The 25970-nt window shown below is 41.1% G+C and overlaps 1 protein-coding gene across 1 annotated transcript in view; it reads left to right on the top strand.

Moving 5' to 3' along the window:
• Nucleotides 1-25970, top strand: part of usp54b (ubiquitin specific peptidase 54b) — a 58627-nt gene that overhangs the window by 22135 nt on the left and 10522 nt on the right. Inside the window, exons 4-15 of the mRNA XM_080873090.1 lie at nucleotides 7584-7718; nucleotides 8970-9083; nucleotides 9219-9301; nucleotides 10940-11045; nucleotides 14442-14588; nucleotides 17151-17300; nucleotides 17860-18052; nucleotides 18278-18460; nucleotides 18791-19010; nucleotides 20926-21306; nucleotides 21389-21516; nucleotides 21611-21769. Of these exons, the coding sequence (XP_080729216.1) occupies nucleotides 7584-7718; nucleotides 8970-9083; nucleotides 9219-9301; nucleotides 10940-11045; nucleotides 14442-14588; nucleotides 17151-17300; nucleotides 17860-18052; nucleotides 18278-18460; nucleotides 18791-19010; nucleotides 20926-21306; nucleotides 21389-21516; nucleotides 21611-21769 (1999 nt within the window). The remainder of the gene's footprint in view (nucleotides 1-7583; nucleotides 7719-8969; nucleotides 9084-9218; nucleotides 9302-10939; nucleotides 11046-14441; nucleotides 14589-17150; nucleotides 17301-17859; nucleotides 18053-18277; nucleotides 18461-18790; nucleotides 19011-20925; nucleotides 21307-21388; nucleotides 21517-21610; nucleotides 21770-25970) is intronic.

The raw sequence follows: 25970 nt of genomic DNA, 5'->3' as shown, positions 1-25970 counted from the left end.
GAGTTCACACACACACACACAAACATACATACACGCGCACACACCTTCCTTTCTTACTCACTCTGCCTCATCCCTCCCCCTTCTCCTCCCCCTCCCTCCTTCTCTCCTCCCTCCCTCTCTCTGTAGGGTATATTCCCCCTCCATTCTCCTTGGTGCATTGCTGCAGTCAGCACACACACTCACACCCTATTGCTCTCACTTTTCCGTTTTCCTCTTCTCTCTTTCTCTATTTCCCTTTCTTATTCTCGCTCGCTCTCTCCCTCACTGCGTTACCTTTCCCACTGCCAACCCTCGGCTCCCACACACACAGACCGAAGCCTATTGTTGCCTATTATTTTATAACATGCCCGGCCCACCTGATCACAGCCATCTTGCTAGATCGTGCGTCCGTCCACAATTTCAAAAATAACACCTGAAATGAAGAAATCATTACACTTCACAGCTTCATTAAATGCTTATTTGGCTTAATTAGATCCTAATTTAGGCTAAACCTAAGATTAGTGCTGCAATCAGGCTTGAAAATCCAGTTTAAACTCACATTAATTTTGTTGTGAACTTAATGTTTGAAGTCGGTTGCTCCGTGATTAGGCGCAGGAAGATTAGGTTTGGTGGAAGATCCAATGGCTACAGTTATTACCAATGGGATAATGTCACCCTCATTTTCGTTAAGTCGGGGTACTAGACAAGGTTCACCCTTATCACCTCTCATTTTTGCTCTGTTTTTGGAGCCTTTAGCCATAGCTTTACGTGAATGTAAGAAAATTAGAGGGGTGGATTTGGGTCAAGAAGAACATAAAACTTTTTTGTATGCAGATGATATTTTACTGATTTCAACTAACCCAGAACAGGCCGTTCCTGCAATTTCCTCAATTATTGATTCTTTCTCTGTAATCTCTGGATACACTATAAATTGGTCTAAGTCTGAAGCTATGCCTATTTCTAAAATGTGTCCGCCTGTTATGAGGAGTTCATGGCATTTCAAGTGGAAGCCCGAGGGTCTGACTTATTTGGGGATTAAATTGACCCCTGGTTTAGACAACATAATGAAAGTAAATATTTCCCCAGTGATTCAAAACATCCGTTCGCTGTTGCAGAATTGGGTTAAAATAAATCTGTCCCTTTTGGGCAGAATTAATTTGGTGAAGATGATTATTGCCCCTAAACTTCAGTACTTTCTTCACATGTTACCGATAGCAGTCCCACATAATTTGCTAAAGCTTTATAATACATGTGTAGAGGGTTTTGTGTGGGCAGGTAAAAAGCCATTGTTCAATCGGTCTAAATTATATGCTGCTAAAGAGAGTGGTGGGTTGGCATTGTCTAAGATGGTCTGGTATCATTACGCTTTCTCCCTCTCTCAGTTAGTTAAGATACATAATTCCTCTACTGATAAGCCATCATGGGTTGGGATTGAGGAAAGTCTTGTGGCCCCTTCGTCTTTAGAGGCCTTCCTTACTCAGAAGGGTAGGCCAGTACCGTTTAAAGATCCAGTACTGTCTTTCATGCAAGAGACCTGGCTTAGAGCTCACCAATATACCAACAGCAGCCCTTATCTCACCGCTAGAGCCTCTATTTGGTATAATAAGAAAGTATTAATAGGGAAGAAACCGGTCTGGTGGGAGGCCTGGGCTAGGACAGGTATTAATCAGATGGGGGACCTATTTGGGCAGACTGGCATGAAATCGTTTGCAGAAATCAGACGAGAATTCAATTTGGATCCAAGGGAAATTTGGAGGTTTTTTCAAATAAGACATTGTATTAAAGCCATTTTGAAAAATAATCTAGACCCTCCATCTAGTGTTCAGAAGATGTTTGCAACCCCTGACAATAACAGAATCAGGGCATCTAAATTTTATGGGAGCTTCAGAGAGGCACATGCTCCCAGTTTGGGGGGACTGAGGCGGTGTTGGGAGAAAGATCTGGGTATCCAGATCTCAGAGGACAGTTGGAAGATGCTGATTTCATCATGGTATGTTTGCTCACCTGAAACACAGTCTCAACTTATCCAGTACAAGTTGCTTCACAGAAACTATTGGACACCCAGTAAATTAGTCAGGTTGAAGCTCGCAGATAAGGACATTTGTTGGAAATGTCAGCAGGAAGTCGGGACTCTAGTTCATATGTTGTATACATGTCGGAAAAATGATTATTTGTGGGATGGGATCATCAACTTGGTGAATGATATTTTTAAACTTAATCTTTCTAAATCTCCAGCTATATGCGTCCTGGGCCTATTACCTGACGATAACATTCTCTCAAAAAAACAGAGATTGTGGATGCGTCTGGCTTTTATAACTGGTTGCAGGGTAATTCTTAGGCATTGGAAGTCATCCAGCCCCTGTTCTTTCAAGGAATGGACCGAACAAATGTCTAGGATGGCATCATATGAACGGGTTATGTATAGAATGAAGGGAAGAGAAGATATTTTTGAGCAGGTCTGGGGTCCCTTTTTGCGGTACATTGACAATGTCTCTTAGACATTATGATAAATGGTCTCTTAGAGGGATATTTCATGTGTCATTGGTATTTTGGTTGTTGCCTTTTTTTTTTTTTTTTTTTTTTTTTTTTTTTTTGCACCAGGGGGTTTTACCCTTATTCGTTTTTGTTTTTGCTGATGTTTTCCAGGAGGCGGTGTATTATTTTGTTTCTCCTGGGTTTTATTTATTTTATTTATTTATTTATTTATGTAATTTTTTTTTTTTTTTTTTTTTTTTTTTTTGCACCAGGGGGTTTTACCCTTATTCGTTTTTGTTTTTGCTGATGTTTTCCAGGAGGCGGTGTATTATTGTGTTTCTCCTGGGTTTTATTTATTTTATTTATTTATTTATTTATGTAATTTTTTTTTTTTTTTTTTTTTTTTTTTTTTTTTTTTTTTTTGTTTGTTAGTGTGTCGTTTGTTTGCTTGTCTTAGTTTGTTTGTTTGTTTAGAAATGGACAGAGAACTGACAGTATGATTATTGCAGTTGTATATTTATTTATTAATGTTTCTGTCCATCCAAAAATATTAATAAAAAAAAAAAAAAAAAAAAGGTTTGGTGGAAGTGAACTCTCAGCTGTCTGTCAAACAGACTTATTTGCTTTGGCAAATACATTTTGAAGGAACCCGGAGGGTTATTGCAGGGTTCAATGAATCTGACTTTTAATTTGATACGACATTAATAATAATAATTGAAAGCCAGTTTGAGAAATCAAGTCTGTATTATTTATATTTATTTCATTTAGGATTTTTACCACTTCCCCACATTTCATAAAAATAACCTCTAAAGATATAATTAATTTAGGTAAATGGCTTGATGCAAATTAATATATTAATTACTAAAAAAAAAAGTTGCCTGATAAGTTAACTTGTGTTTTCAGAAGCAACTTTTCCCTTTTCTACTGTTTGCTGTTCTTGCTGACTGAAGCTTCAGAAAATTATTGAGCAGCCTCCAGCAAACGCAATTTAATCAAATGAGTGTACGTTTTCCGTCACAGTCTGTACTGAAATGCAACATTTTTCTGTCTTCGATAGATTTACACTTGATGGATAAAATTTCCCTCTGTTCTTTCTGCTGAATCGCCCTTTTGTAATTCAGTCAGGACCACTATAGTCAAAAGACAATTTGTGGTTATAGTTTGGTTTTTGTAGAACAGCACTCAGCACAGAATAGAGCAGACATCAAAGGGTGGCATGAAAGGCAGATTTGAGGTTGAGGTGGGTTGCAAAGTAGCTTGAAGAGAGCAGCAACTGTGGGAAGGCTAGTGCAGCTTAAGAATAGCCCTACAGTATTGTGCAAAAGGCTCAAGCCACCCCTATTTTTTTTCTTTATATAGGAAATAGGTCCAACATGTGCAAACATGGCAATACAGCATATAAGGCAAAAACAATTTTTACAGTTCTAATGAGCTTAAAGGTGAATATTGGGTTTGAGTGCCTTTATTCTGCAACTCAGCGTTAGCTCTCTCAGGCAAACTTTCTTTGAGTAGTCTTCAGGAAGTGTTTTCCAGGCTCCTTTGAAGGACATTCAAAGCTCTTCTTTGGACGTTCTTTGGATGTTGGCTGCCTTTTGTTCTGTTCTCTATAACGCTTCCATAATGTTGAGGTCTGTGCTCTGACTGATAGTGTTTCATTGCGTGTTTTTCTACCCAGGTATGCTTTCAAACACATTTTCACTCGGTGTGTTTGAGATGACTGTCATGCTGGAAAATGTTGCCAATCAATCAGAGGCTGGGTCCAAATCTGATGGTATTTTTCTGGATTCCATGCATTTTTACAAGATCCCCAAAACCACTGGTTAAAATGGAGACAGAGTCTCCACAGAAGCATGTAGACACTCACTATTGTACTTCTTTCCTTATCTACTCTGTACATATTGAAGCAAAAATTTCAAAATTGGATTCATCACTCTGTAAGACTTGTTGCCACAGATTTTCAGTCCATTCCTTGAGTAATTTAGCATAACTCGCTCTTTTATACCCGTTTCCCTAGTTGATGAATGGCTTGAGGATCAGCTGAAGGGCATCTCTCCAGGTTTTTCTGGAGTTTTTTCTTAAGGACTGCAGCAGACAGTTTTTTATGTCTGCCACTTCTTTATTTGTCCCCTAATTGTCCAGTTTCCTCAGTTAAAAAAAAAAAAAAGACACAGTCAAGACTTTTGCCCAGTGCTATATGTGATATTTGCCAAGTTGAAGTGCAGAATGGCATTGCAACACAATGTGCAATACTCCATGCAATACAGTGTTACCATATAATTAATATTACCACAAGTACTCTATTGCTTCCCCTCAAGGATCAATCAGAAAATCTTACCACTTTTTAAAATATAGTTTTAATGCCTGTTTTAATATTAAAAAATTATCTTTTATTATGTTTTGCCTGTAAAATGTCAGAAAAGTCACAATTTTATGAAGGTGTCTTTACAAGTTCAACAGAATCTTCATCTACAGTATGAGTATCAAACACTTAAAGAACTGTTAGGCTGAAATGGATGCAAGAGTTTTGAAACACAACAGCTTCTGTTTTCTGTTTTGCATGTAGGTAAAAGTAAAGTTCAATCTGAAACTAACCTGAGGAGGTTCGCTGGCGTCCATGTGGATTTTAAGAAGCTAAGGAATTAACTGATTAACTTTTTTAGCTTGCCTAGCTCTAATCCAGAGCTTCCCAAAGCTCTAATCTATTTAAAGTTATACCCACTCAGAATACTTTAAGTGTCAAATGTGTTTTAGCCCTGCAACAGACTGGCGACCTGTTCAAGCTGGAGCCTGCCTGTCAGCTTGGTTAGGCTCCAGCACACCCTGGACCCTGAACTAGATAAGCATTTGTTGAATGCGAATAAAAAACCTTTACCATAGTGCAATTTATCACATGTAGCAATTCCAGTATTTATCTGCACTGATTCAGTAACATGAGGATAGATGGAAAAACATTCACAAAATAGGAATACTTGCTGGTGTTTAAGATAAATTAACTGTGTTCATGATCTTATATTTCTGTATACCAAACAAAAATGGAACCAACGTGGACATAATCATGACACGTGGATACTGATGAACTGTGACTATGTTAGAATATTTTTATTTAAATTTTTTGTTTCTAAGTCCTCCAGACACAGAGCACCCGCTGCGTTTCAGCGCAGCCATCTAATCAGTGACTGAAATACCACTGGGACCAGCAGAGCACCAACCACTGCTCCGACACGTCAGAGCGACTTATGTTTATTTCTGTTTTGGGCTGTTTTAGCGTTGGTCAAAAATAGTTGCTCGGTTTTGCTTTTTTTTTTTTTCTTTCCCCCTACTGAGAATTTTTACCATCAAAAAATTAGGTCATTTTTTATCCGTTGGCAGTCTGGAGGAAGTCCATCCATGCTTTCATCTCTCCCTCTTTGGACACTGCAGCTCTCCTTCGTCCAGCTTCAGTCAAAAGTTGCTCTCGGTGCCTCTGCTTGAACTCAATACTGGGTGAAGTGCTTGTGTTAAGACCTACATCACTACGCTTAAGTTTCAGACTGCGTTTTCTTGTGCCACTACTTTTTCTGCAGCTACTGCCACTATTTACAACTGTCTCAGGCCCCTCCCTGCCTAGTTGTGCTGGAGGTTTCTTCCTGTTAAAAGGGACTTTTTCCTTCCCGCTTTCGCCAAAGTGCTTGCTCACAGAGGGTCATATGACTGTTAAGTTTTTCTCTGTTTTTTTTGTGTTAATGTAGGGTCTTTACCTTACAACATAAAGCAACTTGAAGCAGCCGTTGTGATTTGGTGCCATATAAATTAAATTGAATGGAAATTGAATTGACAGTTGTTCATCTAATCCCTTAATTTAATCTAATTCAACCTTGACCCATGACCCAAGTAAGTGCAGCGCTATTATTTCTACACAAATATCTACAAAATTACTCAAATATATATATATTTTCTATCACATATTATGTGGAATTATTTCTGGATATATAGAGCTTTCAATTTTATTGGAGCGAACCTGTCAACCACTAAAATTTGGCTGAAATTTCACAATCCCATGTAGGATTTAAGGTATTTAAGTCAAACAGGCAATTTTACAAAAATGAGCTGACCAAATAAGGTAACAAGGTTTGTGCCATTAATCTAATTTTATTTTCAGATACGAGTTAGGCTTCCGAAAATTCCGAAATAACAAGACGATCAGTGTTACTGCTTTGTGCCGTTATTCTCTCGCCTTACTCTGTGTTATAAACACGGCTAATGACTTCCTAAAAGCCAAAATACAGCCCCCGCCAGGCTCCACATCTTCAGTTGCCGATTCTTTGGTTTTCAGATGAATTTTGTTGAATTTAATGCACAAATTTGATGCCAAAAACATCAATTATTAATTGTATTAAATAATCCTGTTAAAATTAATCTGATCAAAAAATACAGAATTATGATATTGTGGCAGGAATTATTTACCTGGAATATTTATAAAGAAATTAGAAACACTTTATCAGTTTTTCCCAGCAGTTAATTTTCCAAACGTATTTAAAAAGTTAGCTGCACAGTTAGAAGAAGAATAGTATAATGCCTAAATCAGGGGATCAGGACTCCAGTGGCTCACCATCTAAAGTCTGAGACGTTGCGTGATGATAAAGAGAGACACAATTTTAACACTTAACACTTGCTACACCTGCACGAGCATAAACATTGCCGTCTTCTTCCTCTTCAAAATGACAGATCCTCCCTTCCACTCTGATCGCTGCCCTCAAAACACACTTCGGTGGCCTAGCTTTTCCTCCGAGCCTCCTGCAACAGTTTGATTTGGTTTTACGGCTCCAAAGCACTCTCAGAGCTGTTTTTGTCAGAGAAAAGTGAACTACAAATGCCATTTATTATTGATACTGTCTGATATCGAGGCCAGCTGTGCCGTTTGTTTTAGTCCACTCGGACTTTGTTGTGCAGCACTTTTGTCCCTGACAAGATCACAACTAGCTTTGTTTGTGTGTTTCATTGTTTTATGGGTCATTTGACAGAACATGGTTCCTCTTTACAGGGCAGCTGTGTTTAGAGGTTTTTGATCTGCTCTGTAAAAAAGTAAAGTAATGGATCTTTGAGGAAAAGAAAAGAAATTAACAGATTCGTGGATGTCTTTCTGTTTGCAGAGTATCTTTGCTCAGTTCCAGTTCAGCAGTGAGCGCGTCTTGCCTTCAGATGCACTGCGGAGCGCTCTGGCCAAGACTTTCCAGGACGAACAGCGCTTTCAGCTGGGCATCATGGACGATGCTGCTGAGTGCTTTGTGAGTCTGCGACAACATTTATCCGTACACACACACCTGCACACATAAATAAGAGGTGAGGGGATGCCTAAAGGCTGATCTGAGCGAGTGTTTGAGGAACTCCCACATCTTTACTGCAGTCGGAAGCCTTCAGGGGAGAGGAGATATCGAGCACAGCAGCCTCAAAGAAATATGCCTTTTGACAAGCGTGGAGTGTTCACTTTTTGTTTAGACTCTCTGTGTTTGTGACTCCACCGCCGGTGCCTGTTGGGTTGTTACACTGTTATGCTGTGAGGGATTCCTTGTCATCTCATCTGATGTATCTTCAAGCTTACGAAAAACATTGAACTTAATGGGAAAACACACCATCTCCCCTGAGTGCCTTTTCAGGAGCTCTGCAACCAAACTTAAACAGCTATCTTATTCTGTCGGCCAACAATCTGACCAAAAGATAAAATCATTACTCCTTTCTGATAGCTGAAGAAAACATAATCATTTAAAACATCCCCTGGCAGCGTTCAGTCGCTAGGGAAAAACATGCATTACCCACAGTAACTACAGTTGGTCTACTGTGGCAGTGTAACTTGAAGATGTGCAACACCGTCTGGAAACTGAGAATGTTCATCTTCAGTTTGAATGTGCTGCAGCCAACACGATTCAAGAGGCACAAATTTAATTTAATGTTCTCCCTTTCTGTTTTTTTCTGGTTTCACAGTTGGTAAGTAGTTCGCAGGTGTTTGCAGTCTTCAAACTGTGTGCTAGCAAACAAAACAATTACAAGGAGGTCTTGGTTCAGAATAGTACACCTAGGGACGGCCAGCAACCTCCAGCAATCACTCCCGATCGGGTTCATGAAACGGTACAGTACATGATTGATCTTTCCAAAATATTTGAGTTCTACGTGCAGCGGATGCTAAAATATTCTGGTGACACTCCACAGGTTCTGTTACTTCACTTCCTCGGCGCGTTCCTCTTTTCAAACCCTCTTGTTGCGTTCTTTTCGCCACTTTTGTGCCTCTCTCTTTCTTCGTGTGCGTTTTATGTGTGTGCCTGAGAGGCGGTGTCTGATCGATTGGTAGTAAATGTGTTCAGTCAGGGAATCCGTCGGCTTCTTATGAAATATAGATGCAGCTCCCACGGTCAGATTAACAAGAGCACCAACAGAGAGGAGCGATCAAACACGCGCTCGCGCACGCACCCACACTATAACCGACCATATTCCCGTACATACCACACACACATTAACTGATGTCTTTCCCACGTGTTTCTCAGGAGAACCTCCTGATGCGAATCCACTTCCATATCAGCGCAGAGAGTAGAGAGGACATCTGCACAGCAAAACACTGTATTCCACACCAGAAGTTTGCCATGACTCTGTTCGAACAGGTAAGGGGATGTTTGTCCCTTCTGCGCCCTCAAAGAGCTGCTACATCTTTCACTTTTTGAATGCATTAATTAAACCGTCCAAACAACATGAGCGCGACGTCTTGGTATGAACCTCAGAATGCTTTTCGTTTCCAGTGTGTGTGTAACAGCTGTGGAGCCACATCAGACCCCCTGCCCTTCATTCAGATGGTTCATTATATCTCCACTACATCCCTGTGGTAAGACAAGACGCACACCTACACACCTAAACACACACAGACACACCTACACACACTGCAGTAAATCTGGCAGCAAGCTGTGGCGGGGTGGCAGTAAAGGAAGGTACAGCGTGTTCCCTACTTCCCTGAACGGGTCCCTTACTGAACCGTGAGTGGCAATCACACATTACGTCCACACACGTGTATCTTCGTGCAAGGGCAGGTGAGGATGTGCAAAACGATTCCCCCATGTACAGGTAGATGATGTTGTGTTGACAAATACACATGCAGGATGTGTGCGTACTCAAAAAAACCCAGCACATGTCCCGAGTCAATGAAATAAGGTGCAGGGAAAGTAATCAATCGGGGGCAAAAGTACAAATAAACACTCTATGTCAAAGTAGTTGTGGGGCACAGAGGTACCACAGGTCTCTGTTTGTGCCTGTGAGCGCTGCCAAGCTATTTTTACCCTTAATGAAGCCTGTTGTTTACAGTCTAGATAACCAAATATGCAAAAGTCAGCATGAGTAAGATAGTCAGAGGGCACCAAAAAGAGAAAACAAATGTGTGGTTCAAGCACACGGTGCAAGAGTGTACCCAGCCGGTGTGTTGTTGTCGTTGTATTTTCTGCTTTCTTAGACTCCTCATCTGACTGTGTATCTGAAGAGGAGAGGTTGAGCAAGGGGTTGAAATCGAGTGAGAGAGTGTACAGAGAAGAGGTTGAGTTCATTTCAGGCTAATGGAAGAGGTGAGAGGAGGCGAGGAGAACGGCTAGGAGGAGGACAGGTTTTTAAAATTGTTATTCTTAAAGGAAAGAAATATGTCGCTAGAAAAAGCAAAAAGCAAACAAATAAAAACAAAAGCACAATGCCGAATAAATGCACGCATTATCCCATACTGGGTACCAAGCCTGAGACAGATTTGTAAAGTTTGTTTTGTATTCACAGAGAATTATAACATATATTTGAGCTTGTCCTTCAGAGGACAATTGTACTTAAAAGGGATAAACAGAGCTTAGTATTAGTAAGTGTCATTGTTTTATGCTTTAGTGAAGGAGATTGTCAGAGAAAAATGCATTTATGGTGGACAAGTAAAGCTTTCTGAGTGGATAATTGTAGAAGAACTTCTTCAACAGTAATGCTGATATATGGTTAATGCTCAATTACTACAGTGGGGTCAAAGATCAGCATCAGTCAGACAGGGTTTAGAAATGTTCTCAGACTTAAAAGGTTTTTTCACAGCTGACATGCATGTCTATATAATCTACATCTTTTTCTTATTTATTATTTTTTCATTTAAAGAATATAACGTTTGTGAAGTGAGAGAAATACTGGAGTAAATTTCATTTGGCTTCGTAGTATAGTGTGTTGCACATTTGCCTAATGAGTGCTTGTCTTGCTAAGTTACCCACTGTAGAGGGATTTTTCATTACCAGCATCAATATCTAAATGCAGAGGAACAAACAAACAAACTTATCAAGTTTTCCTTCTTTTGGGTCTAACTCTGGGATGCATTCACTCACCGGGTGTCTGATTTTATTTTATTTTGTGTGTGTGTGTGTGTGTGTGTGTGTGTGTGTGTGTGTGTGTGTGTGTGTGTGTGTGTGTGTGTGTGTGTGTGTGTGTGTGTGTGTGTGTGTGTGTGTATCCAATGCTGCAGTAACCAGGCAGTGAGGATGCTGGAGTGCAGAGAGAAACCCACGCCGGACATGTTTGGAGAACTGCTCCGCAACGCCAGCAACATGGGAGACCTACGCAACTGCCCCGTGAGAGCGTGCACACACAGGACACTTTTGCATGACGCACGTGCACTCCTTTCAACGTGCACAGAAAACGTGCATTTCATTTTGTGCCCTTCCACGCTCAACTTCTTCCCTTTTATCAAGAGAAGAATGTAATCAGGAAACTAAAGCAGGGTGAAAATCACATTCTGAAAATATAATTTGCACTTGTTTCATCATTTCTTTGTTATTTTTCCTCCTTCTCGCTACGGCGGGTCTCTGTTACATAATCAGCGGCTCATTTGCATTTTCTTCCCGTTTTTCATCTCTCTTTCTATTACGGGAAGCATTTTCCAAGTTGTCCTCGTCGACCTCCCATACAGTAAATGATGGCAATCATCAGTTTCTTCTTGTGGGAGAAAACTGTGTTTGGTTGTTCAGAGGAAGATCGGTTTGAAATTATACATGAAGACGGAGTGTTTTTGGAGTAAGAGCCGTGCACGAAATGCGAACTGTAAAAGCAATAACGGGAAGAGAAAAAATGGCGTACGTGAACAGAGGAATTTTCAATGATTCCTTTGTTCTGCAGGCTTGTGTGTTGCGATGCCACATGGGGAAGTGCTGCTGCTGAATAGATCCAGTTTGACCACACACACCCACCTCTGTCTGCCAAAGTATCTGTACAAAGAGCCTCCTCTCTGGGCACGGGCGAGCAGCTGCCCCTCTCGTCACACAGCACAATCACCACTTCCACTGCTGCAGCCACACTAACACACACCCAGTGTTTCTTTAACCACGGTAAACGTTGGCATTGTGTGCGCAGTCCCACGGGAGACACACAACCTGTCTGTGTTTATCTTTCATCACTTGCAGCGCTGATCTTTTGTTAATACCACCTTGGGCGTTGCTCAAACAAAGTGATGGTATTTGGATGGAAGCGAGGCTGCTGGATGATACTGTAAGTGTGAGATTGAAGATAGGACAGTGCAGGGACTGGATAATGTGATTGATGGCGAAGTTTTGCACAGGCGATTTGAAATTTGGCGAGTTGTGAACTAATATCAGTGCAATAAAGTGAATATGTAGATGAGATGATCAGTGTTTTAGCTCTTCAGATGTTCATCAAAATGTAAACATTATACTGGATCACTGTGACATGTGACAGCAAAATAAAAATGTTCATGTTTTCTATGTAGTCTTTTAATGTGACACGTTATTTACTCATAGGATTTACTCAGTGCTCCCGTTCATGTTTTTTGAGTAGGGAATGGTGTGTATATATCTATATGAAACATTTAGATCTTATAAGACTTACAGAGTGTATACTGTGATTTATTTCAGAGCACATATAACATAAATGCACTATTTAAGCTGCAGAAATTCTCATCTTCCCCTCCGATGTACTAGTGCTGTTGCTTGGCATCCCTGCCTGCTATTTTCAACCCTTCCACCACCTCACCATCCACCCACGGGAGGGCTGTTTACTTATTATGCCCCAATTTTATCCATCCATTTTCTTCCACTTATCCAGTTCAGGGTCACAGGGGGGCTGGAGCCTATCCCAGTTGTTACAGGGCGTGAGACACGGTCCATCCAGGACAGGTCGCCAATTTGTCACATTCACACCGGCAGCCAAATTGCAGTCACCACTTAGCGTAATCCCGTGCATGTCTTTGAACTGTGGGAGAATGCTGGAGTATCTATGTGGTGTGGTGTTGCGCGCTAAACACCCCACCTCCATGCCACCCGCTCCCCAATTTTTATGTAACATATTTACATGACACCCATCCTGGATGCCAGCCTGGACGCCAAATTCAAACTATATTTTTGTGCTGTAATAAATCTGTGATGCTTCACTAAAAGATATTACATTTAAACTTTTACTAGTAACCAAGTTTCTTCAGAACCAGCCAGAATTAGACTGCAGTTTTTTTTATATTGCAGCTGATTTAAACAACTCTACACACCGTGGGCAGTGCATTGCTATGTTACCCCATCAAAGTAATCCATTACTATAGTTACTGTGATTGTTCATTTGGTAGAAAAAATAAGACATGTCACTATCCAATGTAATGAAAGAAAAAAATTAGAATTATTATTTAACATACTTGGCTGCTGCTGGCTGTGCAGGATTCAAATGTATGTATATAAGTGATCATAGATTTATGGCTTCAGATATCCATTATCTATAATGATACATTTATCAAATGACTTGTGAAATGGGCCTGTGTGTTGGATTTTTGTAGTTTTGGCTGTGATCCGTATTGATATAATAAAGCGGTTTACATAATCTAGCTAAACTGTTGGCTTGTTTACAGCCTCTCTCATCAGCTGTGGTGGTTTAGGCGTTTATCAATCCTCCATGAACGATCTCTTCAGTGACTCCATTATTAAAGATGAGAAAGCATTTTCATTCCGCTGCTCTTTGATTTGTCAGGAAGCAACAACAACAAGCTTTGTGTCATTTTAATCTGAAGAATGCCACAATCAGCATACTGCGATCCTACAGTATCATTTGACCAGCAGCCCTGTTATATAACTCTCCGTGTCTTGGAAAGGTCTGCATGGCCACAGTGATTTAAAAAAAGAAAAAGAATGGTGGGGGAAAAAAATCTTTGCATATAAAATTCAACGATGAGGCTGCACCGATCAATGCTGTATTATGAAGCAGAGCGAATCTGTTTGCACAACCGTTTGATGAATGATGTTGTCAGCGGCTGTTCCCCTCAGCGCTGAGAGCTAACTGAAGCTGTGTCCCGTCCATGTGTCCTAAGCATACAGATAGCTTCGTGTCTCAGTGCTGTGCTGGTTGGCTGCTGCTCCCTGGCTTGTGTTTGTGTCCCTTTCTGAGAATTGAGAAGCAGACCCTGGCAAAATACCTTCCTGCCATTTCTGGTGCCAGTGCAAGACAGCCCGCCGCCCACAAAGGGAGAGTTCTGTGTGCGATTGTGCTTATGTGTGCGAGTGCTGTGTTTGGCAAAGTGTCTGGTTGCCAGGGTGTTCTCAGGCTGTTTCCGAGCCTGCTCTGCCAGCACTGCGTGCATGCTTGCGTGTGTACATGTGTGTACGTTTGTGTGTGTGTCTGTGTGCACCAGCTCTGTGGTGGGTCATGACTCAAAGGAAGGATTCAGAACACACGGTTCTGAACTCAACAGAAGGCCCAAGGGACAAATACAACTCAGCACAGCACTTCTTCCTCTGTCGTTCTCTCTTACAGTCCTTTCATGATCTCTCTGTTTTTTTTAGCCTTTTGTCTCTGTCCCTCACGCTCCTACTGTTCAGGTTTTCCGTGTGTGTGCGTCTTCATTACTGCCAAATAGGGATGGCTTTAGTGATGTGCACACTCTGTAGCCTCATCACACATGATGAATAAAGCTGTTTAATCACGCACTCTTTTTTTGTTTTGTTTGTTAACCTCCTCTCGTCCTTTCGCTCTCACAGAGTAACTGTGGGGAGGTATTGCGTATCCGCCGGGTGCTGATGAACTCACCGGAGATTGTGTCCATCGGGCTGGTGTGGGATTCAGACCACTCTGACCTAGCAGAGGATGTCATACACAGCCTGGGAACCTGCTTGCGTCTGGGAGATGTAAGCGACCGCACATTATACACTCCTTTGAACAAAATTAGCGTATATCGTGTGTTTCTATCCAAGCAGCTGAGCCCAAACTGACATAAATACACAGATGTAATTTCCCTAATATTCTGTGGCGAAAATAGCTTTGTGTGCAGTGTGTATATGTGAATCAGAAGGGCTGTTAACTCCCAGCAAGCACCAGACGCCCCTGGGCCTTTTCAAGTCTAATTTCAAAACCAGTCAGGGTTGGTAAAAATACTCATAAATACTTGAATTTTATTGAAGTGAAGGTGAAAATTTGTTGTTTTTTTTGCAGAACAATGGAAACGTCTAAGATTAAATTTGTTGCAATTTAAAAAGTTTAGTTGACATCTGCATGACACTTTACTGTTCAAAAATGCAAACGTATGCATATCTTATCTTATTTGCATTGTATTTGGGTGTGAAAGGTTTGCAATTACACAGCAACACATTATTAACAAATAAAACAAAACAAATGCAAAAACTAGTGCTGGATGGGATTTCTTAAAAATGTTTGCTTGCAGAGCTTATTTGTACTGCACTCTGGACAGTCAAAGCCTATTGTTCCCAGATACTCTGGTTGCACAGTGCTGCAGGGGTTTATAGAGTCGTCTCACAGGAAGAAGAGGTCTCCTTTCAAGGTTCAGTCAAATGTAGATATAAAGGGATGTCATTTCAAGGACCAGTAAATTCAACCTTTTTTTTTTTTGCTGGGTTGTCTCAAACTGATTTCAATTAAAAAACAAAAAACAAAACTCACTTTTACTGTAGTGCCACCAACAGGCAAAATTTGCATGTTTTTAAAAGCTTAGAGCCAAATAATTGTAATCTCTTGCTAACAGTGCATGCATACTGGCATACCGAGTGTTTTTGCATGCTAATGTTTTGCAGGAGTGCTGGAGTTTTTTGGTTTTCTGTCCTTTCAAGTAAGGGTTCATGGTAGATTAGTGGCAATGCTCCAGAGCGCAAGCCTGACAATCATACACTGAAATTGGTTTCTCTCTTTTGTTTAAGAGAAAATGCATCACAGTCTACTAGTCCTAGTTTTTACAATAAAACAAAATATTTATGCATATCTCATACCTTTTGGAGAGTTGTTATAAAAGTGAATAAGGTCCAGGGTGTGAAAAATCAGAATACAGTAGAGTCCTAGATTTCCGGACCAAGAGTAGTAATTTGTAATTTGATCTACAGCAAACTGCTTTCTGCTAGATGTAAGCACATGCATAAATTATTTTTCAGCACATTATCACATGCAAACTGTCCGACACAAGCGCATGCATGGATGTATATGTATTTTCAGTGTGTGTGTGTAAACAAATACACAATAACTTGCAATAATGTGCAAGTTCAGCATGTTAAAAAAACAAATTCTGTGCAGATACGACGTAATCTTCCAGACTTTCAATTTTCTTATAAAGAGCTCAGAACGCTACTTCTCCATTTACAGCTACAGCTTTTACACCTCTCTCACACACACGCGCACACACACACACACGTGTTCGACCTCTGATAGTCGGCGTCATGACTGAGTAATGTTGATGCATTTTAATGCCCCTGTTACATCTCCAGCCGCATTCCGAAGTGATATCCATGAATAATGGATTAGTGAATATGAATATGTGTTACAGTGACTCAAGTTTTTCCCTCTATCTTCTGTCTCCGCCTGCTGCTCTGTCTCTTGTTTTCATCCTGCAGCTGTGAGGGGAAAAAAAACAAGCTGTTGAATAAGAAAATCTGAGGTGTTATCTATTGAATTTTCCAAATTGTGTTTAGCTATTAAAAGTGTGTGCATTTCCCTCCACAGTTACTTTCACTTGCTGTTTTTCTGTATCTTACCCATCCCCCTTTTTTACACTTTTATGTCCCGTTTCTCCTCAGATTAGATAACTGTAGTGCTGCTGCTGCAGTAAACCAAACTTTATATTCAGTTAACTGTAAATCAGCTGTTAAATTTAAAAGGAATTAATACAGATCTTCGTTGTTTATCTGCAGATTTATGGGCTGCTGGCTGGACAAAAGAGTTGCGGTTGTGCAAACTTGTTAAGATGTATTTTCTGATTCTTTAAAGATTTCAAAATAATAAATAATGAAAGCATTTGCTGGTTGCAGGACTAGATTTATTCTAGCTTATTATGTTGAATCATGGAGATATATGGTTCATCAAAGCACAGTGGCTAGAATTATACATATGGCTATCAATACACTGCCTTTGTCTGTGCATGTTACTAGCAGTATCATCTGGAGCAAGTGACCTTACTAAGAGATGAGTGTGAGAGCCGTGCATCATTTCCGCTTGAAAAACTGCAGCGTGTATGCAGCACTGTAGGTTTGTGTGCGCTTCGCAAGCAGAGGAAAGTGAGGAGAGTGAAGAATTACTGCATACAGCATATACTAGGTGAGCAAAAATGTGCTTGTATTCACATTAACTAACTCTTCTGTCTCTCTCTCTCCCTCTCTCTCTCTCTCCTATACCGCACACCTCTCCCCTGCATGCCCCCCTCCCTTCTTGTCTCCTCCCCCTCCCTCTTATCTCTCTCTCTCTCTCGGTAGTTGTTCTACCGTGTGACAGAGGAGAGGGCTCGCCAGGCGGAGCTCTACTTGGTGGGCATGGTGTGCTACTATGGCAAGCACTACTCCACCTTCTTCTTCCAGACCAAGATACGCAAGTGGATGTACTTCGACGACGCCCACGTCAAAGAGGTGAGACGTAGTTTGAGTCCCGAGTCTGCACGCTGCAACACGAGGAGCATCTGCTGCATCTTCACTTGTGCCTGTGAGAGCAGAAATGACAGGAGCTGTGCTGTATGTTAGTTTAAGTGCTGCACAGTCAGGTCTTTTGCAGTAGAGGCAGCTTTAGATTGATTATGTGTTTAAGGTTTAATCCCTGTCTTTGTTTAGATCTATGCGCTTAAATCTCAGTGCAAGAACTGTGTTCATATTATGTATGTAATTTAAGTGTGAGTCCTTTTCTTAAAGGCTAAAAAAATCCTCATGAATACTCAGCAGAAATAAGAGAACGAACTTGTGTGCATGTACCTGTCCTAGGCTATCAATCATAGTTCACAATGAGGGTCATATTAGATTATTGACTGAGATAATATGATATCAATGAAGACACAGCAGCACCAAGTGTATTTGACCTTCTACTTTTAGAGGAATATGAGTAGCGTTATATCCTAAAACAGATAGTTATACTTCCTTTTTATGTGTGTGTGCTTATATAAATATATATTTTTGTGTGTGTGCTCTGCATCTCTAGATCGGCCCTAAGTGGAAGGACGTAGTGTCTCGCTGTATCAAAGGCCACTATCAGCCCCTGCTGCTGCTCTACGCTGACCCCCGTGGGACGCCGGTGATACTGCAGGAGAGCCCAAACCCCTGTACCAGCTCCAACCCGCAGCTGGAGCTCCAGCACTGCAGCAGCAAGGCTGGTTACGACAGTGAAGACTCTGGTACAGCAAAGATGATACACTCTGCTAAATATCAGATCGGGTTGATCTGTCTTTATTATTTGAGAACATGCGGGGTTATAGCTTTAAAGCTCTGACCTTCAACCCTATAATCTGCCTCTGCATACTGCAGAGCCTGTGCTATAGTATTATCATGCCTTTAAGTGGAAACATATGCGCATACAGGATTACCTAAAAGGTCACCTCTCTTTCTCTTTTCTCCCACAGGTCGGGAGCCATCCATATCCAGCGATACTCGCACGGACTCTTCGACAGACAGCTCGAGTCACCGAGGTTCTCGCAGCCGATCCCTCCACCAGTCTACAGGCAGCCACCTCTCCAGTGAATCCCAGACCACAGTGGTCTGTAATTACGACACTGGCACACCGCCGCTTGGTGCTGACGCTGGAGGTAATGCTGCTGGTCCAAATGTTCTTCCCCTTAAAAAAAATGCAGTTGCACCTTCAGTCAAGAAACCCTAATGGTTTAAAAAATAACAGCAAATACTCAAGTGTTTTCAGGGAGATGCAGAAAGTATCATTGTTGATATAGTTAAGAGCAAACAGTTATGCGTTTTCAAGTTTCGGTGAAGGGAAATGGGTTCTGCAGAGTCTTCAGGTTATGCGCCTCGTTAGTGGTTACTCTCACATTTATTTGCACTGCTGCCTGCATAATTGCCCCCTGTGGGATAAATAAAAATGTTATTGGATTTATTTTCTCTTCCTTTTCTCCCGTGTTCAGAGTCAGCAGTGGAGGGTCCTCCGCGCCCTCCCTCTCCTCCGCTGCAGGAGTACAAGGAGACGGCTGTCTTCCTCCTCTCCTCCCGCAGGCCTCTGACCTCCTCTTCCTCTTCCTCCCGTCCTCTGTCGTCCTCCTCTTCTTCCGGAGTTGGGGGCTGCGAGGGGGGGATTGGGGGTCCCCACTGGGAGGATGAGAGCACTAGCAGTGAGAGCAAGTCCAGGTACTGCAGCACTCGTACACATCGGCTGTAGAATTAGGTGAAAGCAAGATGAAAATATTTCACGGTAATGCCTTCTTCAAATCACACGTAAATACTCACATCTCTTCAGGGGAAAAAGTAGAAGTGCTTATTAGATATGGAGCTTATTTTCATGTTGTTAGGCTACTCATTCAATATAACTATAATGTGTATATATATATATATATATATATATATATATATATATATATATATATATATATATATATATATATATATATTTCAACACTGTACCCCAGATTGAATTGAAAAGTTAACACGCTGCCCTTCAGCCTGTTAGAAAAAAATCCAGATGAGGAAAAATCTCAGATTCCTCGCTTTGAGTTCATAGTTAAACAGCTCTGCACACTGTGAGACACACAGCAGTCTGTTCCTTCTGATCTTTAAGTGAAAGTTTGAGATAATAACACAACACAGCTTAAAGAAAATAAAATGCACAATATCACAAGAATCGTGGCTGTTAAGTGAACTGTAGCTAGCATCCTATTGTGGGGCACATGCTCAAAGGCTGTGAATGCCCACTTTTTTAAGAGTTTTGGAAGTGAATTTTCAATTTATTTCTGAAATGGCATTTGTGAAATGTCAGTGGAGAGTTCCTTATATAACGAGTTTTCAGTTCTGAAACAAGCCAAACAGTTGTGAGGTGAGTCGTGACCATAAAAAGATTTGATTTGGATAAAACGACAAAAAAAAGGCTAAAAGTGCAAGACTATTTACATAATTACGTTTAAAGGTAAAGGAACTTCTCATCCAGCAACCCTTTGTAAATCTAGTTTCCACAACAAAGGACTTTCAACCTTCTTGAATTTAATAGGTTTCATTATCATACTGGTGTATAACAAAAGGTTGGAATATATTTTGTATTTTGTGATGTGTATGTAACAAAGTATAGCCTCATTAGCAACATGTTACAGTCCTTCACTCTTGACTGAAATCAGATTTTCTTGGTAACAGCGACCTCCACCAATCAGAAATGTTGCTGTTTCTATTAAATTTTTCCAGTCGTGACAATATGAATAAAATGTGCGTTTGTTAAGATAAGGTTGATATCATACAGACTTGTGCTTGGTTAGATTGCTTTGGCTTCTCAATCAAAGTCTGTAACCTCACTCTTGAGATCGATCACCAGACTGTTTAGCTGAGTTACGGCTAGCTGACTAACTGGCCCTGCCTTGCATCACTCTGGGCTAGTTCTTTGAAGAAACATTTTCAGTTATACACCTTTGCAAGATTTATTGTTGCATGAAAACAAAACATTATAGACAAGTTAGTATCACGGATCACATTAGCAGGTAATTTGTCAAGCTAGCCAAGTCGCATTTTCACTGAGATTTGAATTTGCCTGCAGTAATGTAAGCTAGCAAGAAAGCTACAGTAAGTAAGTTAGTTGTAGCTTAGCTAGACCGCTTGAATCTGGCAGTGCTTATTTTGTAAAATTTGCTGATAAAGTAATGCAAGGTGGTCATTTTGTTATGTTAGTGATTAGTGTACTCCATATTATGAAAAGATGTCACTTTGGATCTTCTCTAAAACATGTCCTAAATTATGGGCACATAAATAAAGGTATTACTGTTCTGCAGACACACGGCAACTAACGTCATGAGAAACTGTGACAATCATAGAGGCCTAAAGACCAATCAGTGGCCTGACAACCACTGTTCGCTCTCATCTCTTGTGCAATGTGAAATTGGGATTTAACACAAGAAAAATTATACGTGTTGTACTTTTAAGTAAAAGAATGAATCATAAACAAAAGTAGACATTCTGCAGAAAATTTTACTTTCTTTTGCAGTTTTTAAATAATTTTTACCAGAAGACTAATTTTTTTCAGTCAGTAGACATGTTCAGCATTGAATCCTTGTTCTTTGCTCTCTAGTTCTTCTGGAGGCCGCTACAGGCCAACTTGGAGGCCCAGGAGAGAAGCGCTGAACATCGACAGCATCTTCACCCGACAGAGAGGCTCCTCTGTGGGCTATAACACTGTGCCTGGCCCGCCTCTCCCTCCAGGGCCTCAGGACTCACTCCCTTTAGAGGGACCTGCTCCACTGCTCGGATTGCAAGAAGTAGAAGCCAGAGAAGTTGGGGAGTTGGAGGCGGGGTTTGGGCTGGTTGGGCAGCCCAGGTCTCTGGGCAGTGGGCGGACGATGGGTCCCCCTGCCCCTCCACCTCTGAGAGGGGTGGAGCACCAGCCACGTCTGATTCAGAGGATGGAGAGTGGCTACGAGAGCAGCGAGAGGAACAGCAGCAGCCCCGACAGGTAGGAAACTTACAGATACAGATTAGTTTGTTTGCATTATCAACATTTATGCCTTTCGTTTACCCTTTTCCTTTGTTTACAGGGAGGTGGGGCAACAAAAACGGGTGCTGATGTCAGGTCCTTCATGGCGTTCAGTGCCTAAGTCCAAGAGCAGCAGTGCCATCCTGCAGGAGCTGCCCCCACCTACTTGGAGTGGTGGCACTAATGCAGGTGTGTGTTTTTGCTTAATTTCTTCAACATGCATTTAAATTGATGAATATTTTCATTCCCCATATTTCTCGTGTGTGTGTGTGTGTGTTTTCAGGCCCAGGGCGTAGTGAGCTAGACGAGCTTCAGGAGGAGGTAGTGAGGAGAGCCCGCCTGCAGGAGCAGCAGAAGCGAAGGGAGGCGGAGCGGGAGGCAGCCATGGGATTTAATCCCAAACCCAGCAAGTTCATGGACCTGGACCAGCTCCAACACCAGGGTATGGATGAAATATGGAAACATAGAAAATCAGCAGCTGGAAGTTGGTAGTGAATATGTATGGGAGTTATATGCTTATGAAATACTTCCAGCGGAATGCAATTTGGGCTTCATTTGCCTATGTTTAATTGATCTTTCCTGATATTTCACTGCCCGCATCAACACTGATTTACTTATACAACAGCTGATGAGTAAGAAACCATTTATGTAAATTTAATGTGTTTAAACCTTTACCCCTCAAAATTGCATTTAAAGCTGCGCCAAGCAGAAACCCGCATAGCAAAGGCCCATCTAGACACTTCCATGTCTCAATTTGTGCTTCCAAAAAAGAAAAGGTGGATATATCTTTGGTATTAAAATGTTATGCTTTATGCTGATAACATGTATATTTATGCTAAAATCTTGCCTGGTGCAGTTTTGAGGTCACCTGTGTCTAGATTAACAGTCACAGTGACTTGTACGTCCATGTGTCTGTCTGACCTCGTCTTTGTCCTCGTTCCCATCTGTTGGTCTGTCTCTCCATCTGTCTCTCTCTGATGTTTTTTTTTTTTCATCCGTCAGTTAGTTCAGTGTGTTTTATTTCAGAGGACGTGTGTGTTTGTGTGTGTTTGTGTGTGTGGATCTAGCAGTTCCAGCTGTGTTCAGTGTAGCTGAACAGAGCAGAGCACAAATTCCTGTCAGATTAGTTTTTACAAAAATGGAAACTCCTGTGGGGCGTTCACTGACCGGCACAGAGCAGGAAACTCTTTCTGGGTGATTCCTATTTAGAATCACAAGCACAATCCAAGTTCAGTGCTCCGATATCCTGGCTATCCTCCAGAGTTTACAGTGTGTGTATTCCTCTGCTTCCAAAAATGTGTTTCTCTACCTTTTTCGTTCTTGTGTGGTCTATAATGATGTGGGTATCTGTGTGTTATGGTGTGAGCTTTAGATTGTGTCTTTCTTTGACTCGAGTCACACTTTAAGGGTCATTCCATTAATTTTACAGTTAGTTTATGAGTATTGCTATGTGGCCTGTAACAAAACGTTCTGTGATTTCTTCTCCGTCTCTGGAGAATCGGTATCGGCTCTGGGATAATTACTCAACTGATGCCCTCTGAGACTTTAAATGTCTATAATAAACTGTGCATATGGACTTCAAAATTTGGGTATGTACCAGGACGTGAGGTTCTAATATTAGACTCTCAGAGTTGCTTCATGGGGAGAGCAGAAGACTGTGGTGCCTGACTCATATGAAGTGGGATCACAAAGTTTTATAATTCCACCTGGTTTAGTTATTATTCCCTCACAGCAAGAGGGTTCTGGATTCTAACTTTGGCGTGCACGTTCTCCGCGTGTATGCCCGGTTTTCTTTGAAAGCTTCAATTTCTTCTGCCAAAAAAAAAAAAAGAATCATGCGAAATTAAATTCTAAATCTTATGAGTTTCATTTCGTGGGTAAAAGTACAGCTAACTTTCACTTTAAGGTTGCTTCCTTGTGCATTTCTGAGCTTTTGCTTGCACCTCTTCGGTTTTAAGATTGCTTCCTGGAAATCCACTTTATTGATAAAGCTTATAGTGGATCAGGTGATGCAGCCTAGGCATCCTTCACCCTTTTCCCCCCTCCCCTTACCCCAAAGCAGTCGCATCATATGGCTTTTCTTCTCTGCTCCTGGTTCTGCCGGAGGTTTCTTCCTGTTAAAAGGGAGGTCTTCTGTCCTACTTTTGCCAAGTGTTTGATCATAGGGGGTTATCTGATTGTTGGGGTTTTCTCTATATTTTTACAGGGTCTTTATCTTACAATATAAAGTTCATTCAGATCTGTGGCTATAGAAATGAGATTGAATTAAACTGAACTGGGATCCAGCACACACTGCAGATGTGCAGCTTGTCAGAATGGGACTTCCATACTAGTAGCACCCAGTGCTGGTGCAGTGCTTCACAGGGAGACCGCATTAAACTGGAAATTAGCCAGACATGCATTTTTACCTGTTATACACAGAATCACAAAAACTTTCAGTTGTTCCTTTAATCAGGTCTGAGTATTATATTTTGCACATGCTTTTTAGCCACAACAGCAATGCAGCTCTGTGGATAGCAATGTCAATTAGGCATTTTGGTGTTAATGGAAATAGTATAACTTCTGCTGAAAGCAGATGACATCAGTTACTTTTTCCTTTAGCATGCTCCTTGAGTCAAATGTTTTGTTTTCTCATACTTTCAGCCTCTTTATTTAGCTTTATTTAGCAAATGTTAACACGCTCACACACAAAATCAACATCTTAAATGTTGTTTATGCAATTAAAAACAAATAAGCTCGTGTCGGGCACCACTTACAAAGTCATTCATGCTGTTTAAGTAGTTATACCTAAAACAACCTCAGCTGCAAATCAGCTACCAGCTTTATAAATAGCAGTGAAAGAATTATGTTCACATCTTGTCTCGACTCAACATTCAAATTAAAGACTTGGGCACGGTCTGTGTGACTTCAGGCTTGACTTTAGATCGACTTTGGGAACACATGGTGTTCCCAAAGTATGTGTCCATATTCCTGTGTGTGTGACTTTTTCATGAATATTTGATCAGTTCATCCACAAAAGATATTTTTCTGTCATGTTTTATTGTGAAGACGTGTTTAGGTGTGTGTAAGTGAGAGTTTTATATAAACCGCAGGTGTTCAGGTTTTCCCCTCCTACTCAGAACTAACTAAATCTACATCAGGGATTATTATGTTGTGTCCTGTCTGCCCTACTGTGTTTGCTTCACTGTGTTTAGTCTCATGTACCTGACACTCACCTGTGTGCACATTCAACCTTGATGAAGTGAAAGGACGAGTTGTGAACGAACAGATGGCATCACTATCAGTGCTATTGTGTAACAGAATTTGGGTTCCCACACCCGTATCGATGGATTCGGGCATACTTCAAACAATCTGCCTCAGTGTTTCAGAGGTTACAGCCAACAGCAACAACAGAGCTGCCATCCGCCTTCCTTTCTTCTGCCTCTATCAATCTGAAGTCTATAAACTCAAGCCAAAACGGATGATGGCTGCTCTTTTGTTGTCCACTTGTGCATTCTTTGTAACCAACTAGCACCACTGAGAGTGCACACTAAAAAAAACCTTGGTCTTAGAAATATCTTTGTAGTTTATTCCCTTGTCTGGTGTGTGTGGCTTCATGAACGCAGCCCCAGTTTCAACTCATTTATCTAATGTTCAATTTTTGAGTCACCAACAGTACAAGTTAGTATATTAATGTGATTACATCAGAGTTGCTAAGTGGGAAAAGATGCTGGGTCCCTGCTATGAAATCTTCCTATTGTTTCCTCTTATGATATTGCCAGTGTCTGTCAGCTTGAAAACAAGAGGGTGTCCTCAGAGAAAAAATAACTGCCAGTTTTGTGCAAGTTGAAATCACAGGATCAGGGTAAACAATGTAGCCCAGGCAGAGAAGAGGCACAAACTTTGACTTGACAGTGAGCCTGCATAAACTGGTTGTCATACCAAACAAAGGAAGACTTAAGAAGCAAAACATCTGAGTGCATTAAACGGAGCGGGGGTCTGTTTTCTTTCATGCATCTATAACGTTTCATTCGCTTTTTTTATCTCTTTCATGGTTTCACAATCTCAGTTTTAAAGAGTTAACAGGTTTATGTGGTGCAATTTGTTAATCTTCCCTAAAGGGTTGTCTCCTTCTGCACCTTCTGTCTGGGTTTCATTTTGGTGAAGGGGCTGCAAGGATTTAAATCAGGCGAGCATAGTAGTGAGGGTAGGTAGTGTAAGGAACATTATGGGCACATGCAAGTGGTCAGAATGAGACCTCCACAGAGTGATTTAAGTAAAGACCAGCTTTTGAGGCAGCTAAGAGTCTGACAAGTAGACTGCCTTGAAACAGGGAGCAGTCAAATTTAAGTCAGGTGAGATTTTTGCTTTATTTAGAGCATTTTCTGTCAGTTTGGCTTTGGAATAGGCACTAAATGCCAAAATGCTATGACATCTGTGACCCTCGGTACCAGCAGCAGTAGCTGTGGCACTGAAGAAATTTGCAGTAAATTTGGAGGAAACACAGCACTATGGTTTCTACATTTATCTAAAAGCCACTGATCGCAGCTGTTGAGTGTTGGATCCAGTTTCTTCTGAACACAATAGTAAAAACTTGTTGTTATTGCTGCAAAAACCTGAATTGTAAGCTTCTAAGTGATTGGATATTTCTCACCAAAATGATT

This window comes from Rhamphochromis sp. 'chilingali', assembly GCF_963969265.1.
Source record: "Rhamphochromis sp. 'chilingali' genome assembly, chromosome: 22".
NCBI classification, from domain to species: Eukaryota; Metazoa; Chordata; class Actinopteri; order Cichliformes; family Cichlidae; genus Rhamphochromis; species Rhamphochromis sp. 'chilingali'.
This window is presented reverse-complemented; position numbering and strand designations above follow the sequence as displayed.